The sequence below is a fragment of the Pongo pygmaeus genome, chromosome 1 (genome assembly GCF_028885625.2).
Source record: "Pongo pygmaeus isolate AG05252 chromosome 1, NHGRI_mPonPyg2-v2.0_pri, whole genome shotgun sequence".
Lineage (NCBI taxonomy): Eukaryota > Metazoa > Chordata > Mammalia > Primates > Hominidae > Pongo > Pongo pygmaeus.
In genome coordinates, this window is record NC_072373.2 from 183,479,127 (window position 1) to 183,492,672 (window position 13,546).

At 42.1% G+C, this 13,546-nt stretch overlaps 1 protein-coding gene across 1 annotated transcript in view; it reads right to left on the minus strand.

The window, feature by feature from the left end:
• Window positions 1-12,096, minus strand: part of LOC129041220 (cytochrome P450 4X1) — a 28,227-nt gene extending 16,131 nt beyond the window's left edge. The window contains exons 1-4 of the mRNA XM_054496614.1: window positions 11,771-12,096; window positions 4,540-4,681; window positions 3,192-3,236; window positions 1,306-1,433 (exon numbers count right to left, since the gene is read on the minus strand). Coding sequence (XP_054352589.1) covers window positions 1,306-1,433; window positions 3,192-3,236; window positions 4,540-4,681; window positions 11,771-11,947 — 492 coding nt within the window. The 5' untranslated portion in view covers window positions 11,948-12,096. The remainder of the gene's footprint in view (window positions 1-1,305; window positions 1,434-3,191; window positions 3,237-4,539; window positions 4,682-11,770) is intronic.
• Between the last annotated feature and the right edge of the window lie 1,450 nt (window positions 12,097-13,546).

Sequence of the window (13,546 nt, forward strand, 5' to 3'; positions counted from 1 at the left end):
GTCTCTGGGTCTCTGCCTTGAGAACTCACACTCATGTTTTTACCACAATCCTGGCTGACTTCGGGTTCAAACTGCTTCTGTGAGTTTGGCTGAGAACCCAATCATTGAGCTGGTAACAGAGGTTTGTATGGGAACAGGGATGGGTTTGCACATGAAGTGAGAGGAAAACTTTGTCTTTGTTTGTGGTGTTTGAAGTGTCTATGATGAAAGTGTATTAGTGAATTACTTTTCTGATTTCAAAATAAATATGATTTAAAAATTAAAGCCATTGTACAAATAGAGTTTTGGAATAGAACTCATTTATAAATCAGAGACCGCTCACAGGAATGTTCTTCTGCCCCTTTGAAAGGTGTAGGTCAGGGCCTAATGATCCTTCACTATCTACAAGAGGAAATTCACATCTGCAACTTTAATACAGACATTCTCTTTTGCTTGGTCCTTTATAGCCACTGGGCAAGTCCATGCCAATCTCCAAACCTTTGTTCATGCTCCCTCACTCTGCCTTCAATACTCTCATCCATATTACCTACATATTCAAGTCCAGCTTATATTTCATGGCAAATTTGAGTTTCCTCTGAATCTGAAGCTGTTATAGCTGCTCCTGCCATCCTTACCTGTCACCTTGTGGAGGTTAACACAACCCTATACTGGAAGCTAATCTGCCATCTTGACTTCCAATTAACTCTACTTCCAGGAATGCTCTGAGATTTCCAGTTTATCTATTGTTCCTTGTGTAAGAGCATGTACTTACCATAAATCTTGCCCTTAGGGCAAGTTCTTACTATTAATAATTTCCTCTGAAGCATGTATGCCCCTCTCTATGGTCTATAATTCCTGGGTCTGGAGGGTAATGGCACAGGGATCCACCATCTTGTCTCACCACTGTGTGAAACAGCCATGGTTTTTGTTTGAAAGCCTCTATTGAATGTTTCTTTTTAAGAGACTGTCAGCCTTTTTCTTCAGCCTCTCAGTTTCCTCAGACTTTGGGGTAGGTTTGTACAGACCTGCCCTCCATGAAACACATCTATAGCACTTACTATCTAACTATCACCATTTGGTACTTGGTTTGCTGCCATAAAATCTCAAAATATATCTAAGACAGAGGACCAGATCTTTTTATTAATATTATCACTCAAAGAACATAACAAATTTTTTACAGACACCTATTGTTCAATAAGTACTTGTACATTGGTTAAATTTTTAGAAACTGATTTTTTATTTTCATGGCCCACAAAACATATACCTAATACTGTCCATTGCTGGGAGCATTTTGCAATGCACAGAGCACTTTCCCCCCTCACTTACCAGCATCATTTTCACAGAATGAGCCATCACCTCGATGTATGCTTTCAGGATGTTAAAATGGAATCCAGGAGTTAGTAGGCGACGATGCTGGAACCACTTGGGTCCATCTAGAGCCGCTAGTCCTTTTCCTTGAGAAATAAAAGGCAGAAAACCTTGTGCTATTTAATTAGATGAGATGAAGGATAGATGAGGAACACAGGCAGTGTGGAGTAACCATGACCCACAGGCAGTCATGAAATAGTGGAATATCAAAGTAGTACTCGTATTAATGTACAATGCAATTTAATAGATGAAGGTGAATTTAGAAGCTTACCTCTGGGATGGATGTATTTAATATTGTGAGAAAGAGTTTCAAAGCCTAATAAATTTCAAAGCCTTATAAGATGAGCACGCTAATCCTGAAATCACCAGTTACTACCTATGTAGTAACTGAATAAGTGACTCAACCTTCCTGAGGTTTAGTTTTCTCAGTAATGAACTATGATACTAAATACCTTTTTCCCTGTGTTGCTGTGGAGGTTAACTGAAAGTGAATACATAAGGTAGCCAACCTACGCCCTAGCTCACACTAGTAACAGAGCAAGTGAATTCCTTTCCACTCCAAACCAATCCATAAACTATATGATGAACATAAATTCACAAGGAAATAGACAAGAGTGTCCACTCTGTCCCCTGATATTTCCTCCTTGAGCCCAGGTCTATGAATGATACTATGTGGAAATACTTATCAAGGCTAATGCTTCACAATCTTCTATTGCCAGACTGGTCATTAGGATTTGGCTTTAAAAGGATTTTAAAGTTTATTAATACATAATTGATACCATTCATTGAATGCTTACAACATTCCAGGCTCATGACACATGATCTGTCACTCATACAATGGTGGCCATTACATGTAGTGCTAAAAATATGTATTTCATTTAATCCTCATAACAGCCCAGCAATGTGAGTCTCATCCTTATTGTCAAAGATGAGGAAACTGAGATAGGGAGAGATTAAATGACTTCCCCAAGATCATATTTAACTAGTCAATGCAGGAGGGGGCAAGATTCAAATTTAAGTGGTTCCTAATACAAGCCTATATTCTTTTCTTTCATTCATGTCTTGTTTAACATAAATACCAATTATGTAATTAAAGAGCTTAGTTTATCTGCTGACAGAATATTGCCAAACTCTAGAGCAAAATTTTACTGATTTGCATGTGGAAATAAAGGAACTCCAAAAAGAAAGGAAAACATCCAAGAAAACGAGAGAAGGATAAAGAAAACAGGAATAGGGATGGTGAGACTGCTGCAGTTTGGGTAGTTTTTTTTTCTGTTGGGGGTTGCGGACAGAGTTTTGCTCTGTCACCTAGTCTGGAGTGCAGTGGCACAATCTGAGCTCACTGCAACCTCTACCTCCTGGGTTCAAGCGATTCTCATGTCTCAGCCTCCCGAGTAGTGGGACTACAGGCACATGCTATCACGCCTGGCTAATTTTTGTATTTTTAGTAGAGATGGGATTTCACCATGTTGGTCCAGCTGGTCTTGAAATCTTGACCTCAAGTGATCCTCCCACCTTGGCCTCCCAAAGTGCTGGGATTACATGCATGAGTCACTGTGCCTGGCCAAGGCTGCAGTTTTAAAGACAGAGGGGACAGATTCACCTATCTGCTGCCTTGAGAATAAGACTTTGTGGGAGAGAAATGGATGAAGAAGCTTTCTGGGAAGTGTGTTGTGTTGACCTTAGAGCTCCCCTTCAATCTTTCCCCTAGATAACTTTCAGTATAGCTCTACCTTACACACTTGATGCTTTTGAATTCAGATTTCAGTTCCTTTGGCATGCTCTACTATGGAAAGGGGACTTTGAATGAGAGTGGGTTATACCTCTCATTTGCACATACATACCGAGAAGTGGAGGTGAGAATTTCTGCAGGTACTGGGACTTGGGATCTGCAGAGTCAAGCAGAGGAAACAAAAGACATCATTAGAGGGAGCATTCATTATCAGTTCAAGTTGGTGATGGTTTTCCGCATTTCTGCACCAACCACAAAAAGTGAGCAAAAGAGAGCCCAGGGCTTACTTCCTGCTGCCTTTGGCAGCCTGGGGAAAGACTTGTGTTAGTCTTGGCTCAGTTTCAGAGAACAACAAGCCCTATGAGGCAGACAAGTACAGAAACCCTGATTATTCCCTTGTTTACACTGCCTCCAACAAGAACAGAGTTTGCCTGAGGGTTGCAAAGTTTCCATAACCGTAGTTGGGACAACATATATCCTTTACAGAAGGCAAATTAACGATCAGAGCAGAGGCCAGTAGACACCAGGTACTGAGGTGTCGATGCCTCTTGGTGTTTTTGTGAACCCCAAAGCGGAGGTGTTCTACTGTTCTTGTCCTTAACAGGTGAACATGACTAGCTGGCATTACCAGATTTGCCAGGCAAGGCTTCCCTTGGCCTCTGTGGGTTTTATGACTTCAGTGTCAGCAACACTTCCCACTCCTACCCCTGGTCTCGAGCATAAGTCTCATGAGACAAATCAGAGCAGGGGGACTGGAAACATGGAGATAGTCAGGGCAAGGCTCTTTCTTTCATTAGGTTTTATTAGGAGTGGTGGATACAATGCACAGGAAAGATTGGAATATAAAAACCTTCATTTTACAAAGTTGACAAGGCAAAAACTGGACATTTTAGTATTATGCTATGAAATAATCCACAATGAAAGCCTTAAAAAAGGATTGGGTGGGGAAGTAGATGACTCATACCTGAAAGGGGGACATAGTTGAGAAATATGTGGAGAGGAAAGCTAAAATTTGGATCACTATCAAGAGGTTTGATGGGTAAATTAATGATCTAGCATTCAGCCTTTCATACTGAACCAGCAGAGGTAGAGTACTGCTGATTTCCCACCCTCTTGAGACTTATGCTCGAGACCAGGGGTAGGAGTGGGAAGTGTTGCTGACACTGAAGTCATAAAACCCACAGAGGCCAAGGGAAGCCTTGCCTGGCAAGTCTGGTAATGCCAGCTAGGCTTTAAGTTATACCGACCTCAACGTGCCCATGCAGACCTGAACAAGACAAGGGACTGGGGAGGATATGGGAATCCCCTTCAGTATTGGTAGGAAACCTGTCACCTCCCCATACTTGCTCCTGTGTCTCTTAAAGATTCCAAACCAATCTTTGCTTTGGAATCTTGCCTACGGGTTTTATGCATTTCACTTCTAGGAGGAATAGGTCCCAGAGCTTTCCCCCTCTTCTTACCTGTTCTGCTCAGAAGTGTCTTCGCATAGTCTGGGTCATAGATGTAGAAAAATGCCTGGAAGGGCCCAATCCAGAAAGGGAAGGCACGAGGGTATTTTTCAATAATTTCCTCAAGCTTATCCATGTTATCATCCTGAATAAACTGCAGTGAGAAAAGTAAAAGTAATTAGCCAGCCAAGCTGGACCTGTCCCCTCTTATAAACACAAGCTGAGTTCAGGACCTGATAAGGTCACACAAGCAGAGGAGCCTGAGACTTTTCTGGAAGTGACATAACGTGCTTTCTTTGGGACTCCTAAACTTGGGAGATAATTCTCTAAACAAAGTTAGTGTATTTATCTTCTCGATATTAATATATCCTGTACCCCCAGACCAAGTCACTGTTGAATGACATTTACTGTGAACTCTTGTCCCAATAGAGGGTGAGCCGAGTCACACTCTCTGCCTCACTTGCCAACATCACACACTCAGATTGGAGTGGGATCTGGAAGCTAAAAAGAAGTATTTCCTAGGTGGGAAACTAACAGTTACTAAATGGGGCATGACCCTACACCCAGCTCACCATTTCTTATCCCTGTTCCTCTCTCTAATTATGCACCAGTGATTATTTCTCATGACTTAACAGTAAATGCTTCTCTCTAAAAAATTGCCAACTCTATCTATAAAGAAAATCCAAATTCTCCCCCCAACAACAGAAGGTCCATTTACACAGATGTGTGATTCTTAAAGCCAACTCAAATACAAAACTTTCAGCTTCCAACATTTACAAATGAGAGTGCAAATACTACCACCAGAGAAGGAGTTTTTGCTTTTAGAAGCAGATGAGTAATGGCTCACTTAAATTGTTTCTCTAAATCACTGAAAACAAGATTCATTTACATTTGCTTCTTGTGTAAAGTGGAGGGCACCCGCATGTGTGTGTTTTGGTGTGCCCATCTACACACTTGAGCATGATGGTGGGAGTCCCCAGCTGCAAAGTAATCTTAAAGCTGCCAGATTTCTCCTCATGTGACCAATCACACGGTATCTGCTGCAGGATTGTTTGTTCTCATCCTCTGGAGAGGTGGACAACTCTGGCTCCCATTTTCCTCTGTTATCATTCAGCAATTTTAACCCATAAAGTGTTCTCTGGATAGTTCAAGGCCACTGAAAGGTTGAGACTCTTGAAATCTAGTTTCTAAAACACTGCATTCTTTTTTGCTAATGTTGCCATAATCAAGCCAGTGATAAGCGTCCACTGACTATCCAGAGTAGTGGTTTTCAACAATGTGAATATTTTTTCATTTAGTCATTTACAAACAATAAACACACAAGCATTTATTGTCTATTACATGTACCAGGTGGTAGAGATACAGAGAAATATAAGAAAGTCAAGGCCTTTGCCCTCATGAATATTATACACTAATATGACAATTGTTTAGGTAAAAAATTTTCATAAACACCCCAGCCACATGAAAGTATTTCACTATGCTTTTTGTAACTCCTGACTAGACAAAAAGGACAGAAAACTATTGTGAATCCTGTACTATATTTAATTTATATTTCTTCATCCCCAGAGAAGCATCTAACTACGCTTGAAAATGGGTACTACATATATTTAGTAAACATTGTTCAGAAATGTTCAGAAAATGCATAGTGCCCCCAAATAGCAACAGCTAACATTTATCAAGCACTGCTATGAACTAGGTGCTGCTAAACGCTTTCCATGTTCTATGTTATTTAATATTTACATCAAGAACCCTATGAAGTAGATATAATTACAATCCTTATTTTAGAGATGAGGAAATTGAGCCCTACAGACTAGGTTAAATGATCTACCCCAGTGTGTACAGCTGGCAACCAGTAATGAGGATTCAAACTCCAGTTTAACTCTGGAGCCCAAGTGCTTTATACTACTTAGCTACATAGATGTTCTCTACAGTACATCCAAGTACACACGCAGACACACACACACACACACACACACTTGCATATGTACATCCTAGGTCCCACATGTTGGCTATTGCATAAATGTCAAACAATCCTGGCCTATTCTATGTAGTAAATTGATCTTTGAATAAATACATTTTCTCAGCACCTAATATATTTATGCATTCAACAAAGGATTTATTGAGCACCTATTATGCGCCAGGAACTGTACCATGCACTAGGGTTTATAGTGGCAAACAAAGACCCTACCTCTCACAGATTTTATACCGTAGTTAGTGGTGGATAATAAATGAACAAGCAAAAGAGTATACAGTATAGTGTCAGAAAGTAATAAGGGCCAAGATAATAATAATAGGCTTGGAGATAGAGAGTACTAGAGGTCCTATTTTAGTCTGAATGGTCAGGGCAAGCCTCTTTTAGGAGATAACATTTGTTCAAAGGCCTGAATGATTTGCAGGGAGAGCAATATAACCACAGACGTGCATGTTCAAAGCTCCAAGGGAGGAATATCCTTGACATGTTTGAAGAATAGTAGAAGACCGGTATTACTAAGAGTAAGGAATGAAATTTCTCATCTTGTAGGGAATTTTCCCTATACACACTTTACCCTTCTGTAACCTTATGACTATACTTAAAATGTCACTGTCTTTAGATAGAAGGAATAAGTTCCAGTGTTCAACAGCACTGTTAACAATAATTTATTGCATATTTCTGAAGAGCTTGAAAAGATTTGAAATGTTCCAAACACAAATAAATAATAAATGTTAGAAGTGATGAATACCCTAAACACCCTGATTTGATCACTGCACATTGTATGCACGCATCAAAATATCACAGGTACCCCATAAATATGTACAGTTATTATGTAGCAATAAAATGTTACTGCCTATGTAAAATAAGTTTCACCTTTTGAGCCTTAGAGACTAGATTTCCTTGTGACTTCCTGCATGGTGAATCACCAAAAGGACCCTGCTCTGAATAAATGGGGAGGGTTGGTAATATTAGACAGTTTGACATGTCCGTCATCTCTAATCTGCAAAATTCTGATAGAAACCTCTCAAAAACAGAAAAAACTTAGTGACAGTCAAGAGGAATATGGACTCTAAAACACTATGAATGCAATAAATAGTCTGAAATGAAATTAAAAAGAACAAAACAGAAATAAATTTAACAAAAGAAATGCAAAATGTATACTTTGAAAAATACAAAAACATCGTTAAAAAAAATTAAAGACAGCCGGGAGTGGTGGCTCACGCCTATAATCCCAGCACTTTGGGAGGCCGAGGCGGATGGATCACGAGGTTAGGAGTTTGAGACCAGCCTGGCCAATATGGTGAAACCCTGTCTCTACTAAAAATACAAAAATTAGCTGGTGTGGTGGCATATGCCTGTAGTCCCAGCTGCTCGGGAGGCTGAGGCAGGAGAATCACTTGAACCCAGGAGGCGGAGGCTGCAGTGAGCCAAGATTGCGTCACTGCACTCCAGCCTGGGCGACAGAACAGGACTCTGTCTCAAAAAAAAAAAAAAAAAAAATTAAAGATGACCTAACTAAATGGAAAGGCTTTCTGTGTTCATGGATCAGAAGACCTAATATTCTTAAGATGGCAATAATCCCCAAACTGATCTACAGATTCAATGCAATCCTGAGCAGAACCCTAGCTGGTTTCCTTGTAGAAATTGATATGCTGAGTCTAAAATTTGTATAGAAACTCAAGGATTCCAAATAGCCAAAATAATCTTGGAAAATAACAAAGTGGGGGGGACTCACACTTCCTGATTTCAAAGCTTACTACAAAGCAACAGTAACGCAGTGTTATCAGGGAACCTGCCCCGATATTCACGTAGGTTCTTTTCTATTTTTCCTAAGCATCAGCCAGCTTGAGAAATAAAGGGACAGAGTACAAAAGAGAGAAAATTTAAAGCTAGGCGTCTGGAGGAGACACCACATGTCGGTAGGTTCCATGATGCCCCACAAGCCGAAAAAACCAGCAAGTTTTTATTAGGGAGTTTCAAAGGGGGAGGGAGTGTGCGAATAGGTGTGGGTGACAGACGTCAAGTACTTTACAAGGTAACAGAATATCACAAGGCAAGTGGAGGCAGGGCGAGATCACAGGATCACAGGACCGAGGCGAAATTAAAATTGCTAATGAAGTTTTGGGCACCACTGTCATTGATAACATCTTATAAGGAGACAGGGTTTTGAGATCAACTGATCTGACCAAATTTATTAGGCAGGAATTTCCTCTTCCTAATAAGCCTGGGAGTGCTATGGGAGATTGGAGTCTATTTCATCTCTGCAGCCTTGACCATAAGAGACGGCTACGACCGGGGGGCCAGTTTAGAGACCTACCTGCAGGCACACATTCTCTTTCTCAGGGATGTTCCATGCTGAGAAAAAGAATTCAGCGATATTTCTCCCATTTGCTTCTGAAAGAAGAGAAATACGGCTCACCAGCGGTCAGAGTTTAAGGTTATCTCTATTATTCCCTGAACAATTGCTGTTATCCTGTTCTTTTTTTAAGGTGCTCACATTTCATATTGCTCAAACACACATGCTGTACAATTTGTGCAGTTAATGCAATTATTACAGGGTCCTGAGGCGATATACATCCTCCTCAGCTGACAGGATTAAAAGATTAAAGTAAAGACAGGCATAGGAAATCACAAGGGTATTGATTGGGGAAGTGATAAGTGTCCATGAAATCTTTACAATTTATGTTTAGAGACTGCAGTAAAGACAGGCGTAAGAAATTATAAAAGTATTAATTTGGGGAACTAATGAATGTCCATGAAATCTTCACAATCCATGTTCTTCTGCCATGGCTTCAGCCGATCCCTCCATTTGGGGTCCCTGACTTCCTGCAACACAGTGTGGTACTAGCATAAGGACAGACATATAATTTATTTATTTATAATTTTTAATTTTTGTGGATACATAGTAGGTGTATATATTTATGGAGTAAATGAGATGTTTTTGATACAGGCATGCAATGTGAAATAGGCACATCATGAAGAATGGGGTACCCATCCCCTCAAGCATTTATCCACTGAGTTGCAAACAATCCTATTACACTCTTTATTTAAAAATGTACAGTTATTATTGACTATAGCCACCCTGCTGTGCTACCAAATAGTAGGTGTTATTCATTCTTTCTATTTTTTTTGTACCCATTAACCATCCCTACCTCCTGCCCCAGCTCCCCTCTACCCTTCCCAGCCTTTGGTAACCATCCTTCTACTCTCTATATCCATGAGTTAAAATAGACATATAGATCAATGGATTAGAATTGAAGAGTCGGAAATAGACCTTGACATTTATGGTCAATTGATTTTTGACAAGGATGCCAAAACAATTCAATGGAAACAACAGACGACATAGTATCCATGAGACAGTAGAGATACATAATACAGGATAGCATCAATGGGGAGTCCTAGAACAATATCTGCATACCAAGCTTAAAGAACAACCAGTCCAGACTGGAACAGGAGGAGAGGTCTGTGGCAAAAATATCTCCAGAAAAACGAACAGATTATTTGGCATGTTTGCATATTTGGAAATATTATTTAGATGTGTTTGACAGATCTATTAGAGCATTTGGAAAAAAATAGTGACAAATATTGAACAATGAAGCAGATTAGAAAAGGAAGAAGTTAACAATACTGTGAGGGTGGGGAAAGTTCTATGAGAAAAGAAATAAAATGAAAGAGGACCATTAGATCAGCAGTAAATAACATTTGCATAATAAAAATAATACAAATAGAAGTTTTTCTATTTAACTAAAAAATACAATACAATATAGTTACTGGGACAGTGGAAGATGAAGTGTAAGTGGTTGCTTGTCATAAAGAAGTTCATAGGTGGATGTTGTCTTAGTACATTTGTGTTGCTGTAAAGGAATACCTGAGGCTGGGTAATTCACAAAGAGGATTATTTGGGTTACAATTCTACAGGCTGTACAGGAAGCATGGCATTGGCATCTGCATCTGAGGAGGACCTCAGACTGCTTCCACTCATAGTGGAAGTGAACAGGAGCAGTTGTGTGCAGAGATCACATGGTGAGAGACAGGAAGAGAGAGGGGAGGAGGTGGCAGGCTCTTTTCAACAATCAGTTCTGGGGGTTGAAGAGGGACTAAGAGAGTGAGAACTTGTGAAGGAGACAGCTGCACCAAGACATTCATGAGGGATCCATCCCAATGGCCCAAAGATCTCCCATCAGATCCCACCTCCAACACTGGGAATCAAATTTCAACATGAGGCTTGGTGGGGACGAACAAACCATATCTAAACCACAGCAGATGTCTAAACTTATTAAATTAACAGATGCAATATAGTAATATTATTTTACAAGTAAGGATTTAAATACCAGAAGAAACCGATAAAAGAGTTGAAAGTGGTTGCTTTATATAAGAAAGACTAGAAAGTGGGGAAACCAAAGGATCGAGTAGTAGCTCTGCTGGAATGCCTTCCCCACCCCACCCAACCATCCTTTAAGACCCTGCTCAGCCCTTCACAGACTTTCCTTCCTTCTCTAGGCGGAGATGTATACTTTCCTCCGACAGATATTCCCTTGCCTCTAGGCCTCTAGTAAAGCACCCATTGCCTTAAATTTTCATTTTCTCTCTGTGGCCTAAGTCTGCACCTGACTTGGGAGGTGTAGGGGAGGGACTTAGCTTCTCTTTGTAATCTTAGTACCTATCACTCAATTGCCACTCAGAGTCGGTTGAATGAATAAAAACCTTAATTAGGGGTGGGAGTGGATTTAAAAAACGGGAGAGACCAAAAGCTAACAGTCTCCCTTTACAAATTTCCATCAATCAGTATTTCTCGAGTGGCTGGCTGGGGCTGCTCCTTACTTCACAAGAATCTTAGGAAAAGAAAATTTTCTCTTGTTAAAATGCACTAAGGGTGCCAACGATTGGGATAGATTTTGCATATTTTCTGCAATTAATAAGTTATTTAGAATAACATGCTATTTTTAAAGCAACACATGTGGAAGGCTTGGTGAAGCAATGAGAGACAGACTTGAGTTACACCTCGCTTTCTTTTTCCATATTCAGGTTCTTTAAATAGCTCTCTCCCAGCCCCCAAAGCTTCCTCTTTAGTGACCTTTCCCTGTGGGGCTGCGGGAAAGCAAGTCTCCAGAGCAAGGAAAAATGGTGCTGAGAGCCACACGCCGGGCTGGAAAGGCCAGTGCAAGCCGGAGCGTCCCCAGGGATGGAAGAAAGCAGCCGTCTCTCTGCCGGCTGGGCTCCTCTGCCGCATCCTCCTCCGCCCCTCCCTCCCCCCTCCTCCCTCCCATCTACCTTCTGGTGCCCAAGGAACCAGTGGGTGGGGGGCGTTGGGAAGGGGCGCAGGTCCCGCTGCAGCCTCTGCCTCCGCAGGTACAGCTTAATGGCCTGCAGCAGCCCCAGGGCCAGGCAGAACACGAACGCCAGGTAAAAGGGCCGCGCCCACCGCGTCTCCAGCCAGGAGAATTCCATGGCTCTGCGAAGCGCCGAACGCCGGCGGTTTCCGGGGGCGCGGGAGAGGGTGGGCTTTCTCCCGCCCGGAGCTGGCGTAGGGTCGCACAGCCCACCGCGTCTCTGGGCCCTCGCGAAGCTTCTGACTCGCGGGAAGAAGGAAAGGCAGTGGGAGGGGCAGCTCAGGCCTGGGGAGAGGCAGGCGCGCGTGCGGGATTTCTAGCCGGTTACCAAAGCGCGCACGCTTGGTTCGGCCCAACTGCTTTTGCGCTCCTGGAGCGTCCTCTTTTAAGTCGAATAGTTTTCAGTCACGGGATCTGAATTTATATTGTAAAATAATGCTAAAGCTGAGGTCATTGTTCTTCTTCCTTATCACAAATTAATAAATGGCTATGCAAGAGATTTTCTTTTCCATTCTGGCATTCTACCAAAATTCCCAGGTGGCAGAGGTAGGGGGAGGTGGACGGCCATTATTCCTTTATCCTGTGGCCTGCCTAGTGGTGTTCTGGTAAATGGTTTACAACTGATTCCCACCCCGATTCCCAGCGTGTACCATGAGCTAGTTCAAGCTGCCAATACGAAGGCACTGAACACTGAACGGGGAAGATATGCACAGTAGCGTACCATCATATAGTAATTCCACTATACAGGTACAGTCAGGGCCTGCTACATAATTTATGAATCTCAGTGCAAAATGAAAATGTGGGATAAAAACTTTATTAACAATTCTAAGATGACAGCATTAAACCGAGCATATGCCCTTCTGGGTTCAGAGCCTCGTGTGGCTGCTCGGGTCTCATGCTCATGAAGGGCTGACTCTAGATGCCAGAAACAAATAAACTCGAGTACAGATAACAGAAAAATGTAGTAAAAATAATTTGAAAGTGATGGTTTTAGTATTTGTAACGTATCAGATGGTGAACTAGGATCTAACAGGCCTGACTTCCCAAGCTGCTGTCTCCCCCCACCTCCCTGTCCCAGCAATCTTTATAGGCATTGCCCACGTTTCATTCATTTATTTATTCATTCATTTATTCATTGATTTAGGCTAAGACAGGCATATGTTAAGTGTTGATTGACAGCTCTGAACAATAAACCCAATTCCCTGTTCTCCCTATCACTGTCCCTCCCCTACCTCCCCCCCCCCCCCCGCCGCCCCCAATTCCTTAAGCCTGTGCTCCACTCTCTGGAGCCAGACTTTATTTGGCGGGTAAGTGATTAAGACAGGCTCCAGGGGGCCGGGCGGGTGGCTCACGCCTGTAATCCCAGCACTTTGGGAGGCCGAGGCGGGCGGATCACGAGGTCAAGGGATCGAGACCATCCTGGCCAAGATGGTGAAACCCCGTCTCTACTAACAATACTAAAATTAGCTGGGCGTGGTGGCACGCGCCTGTAATCCCAGCTACTCAGGAGACTGAGGCAGGAGAATCGCTTGAACCCAAGAGGCAGAGGTTGCAGTGAGCCGAGATTGCGCCACTGCACTCCAGCCTGGTGACAGAGTGAGACTCCGTCTCAAAAAAAAAAAAAAAAAGACAGGCCCCAGGGTTGGTGACTTCATCTGGACCGAGCTCGTCCTGGCCCCTTGCATGTTCCATTAAGCCACACACAGCAAGTGTTTCA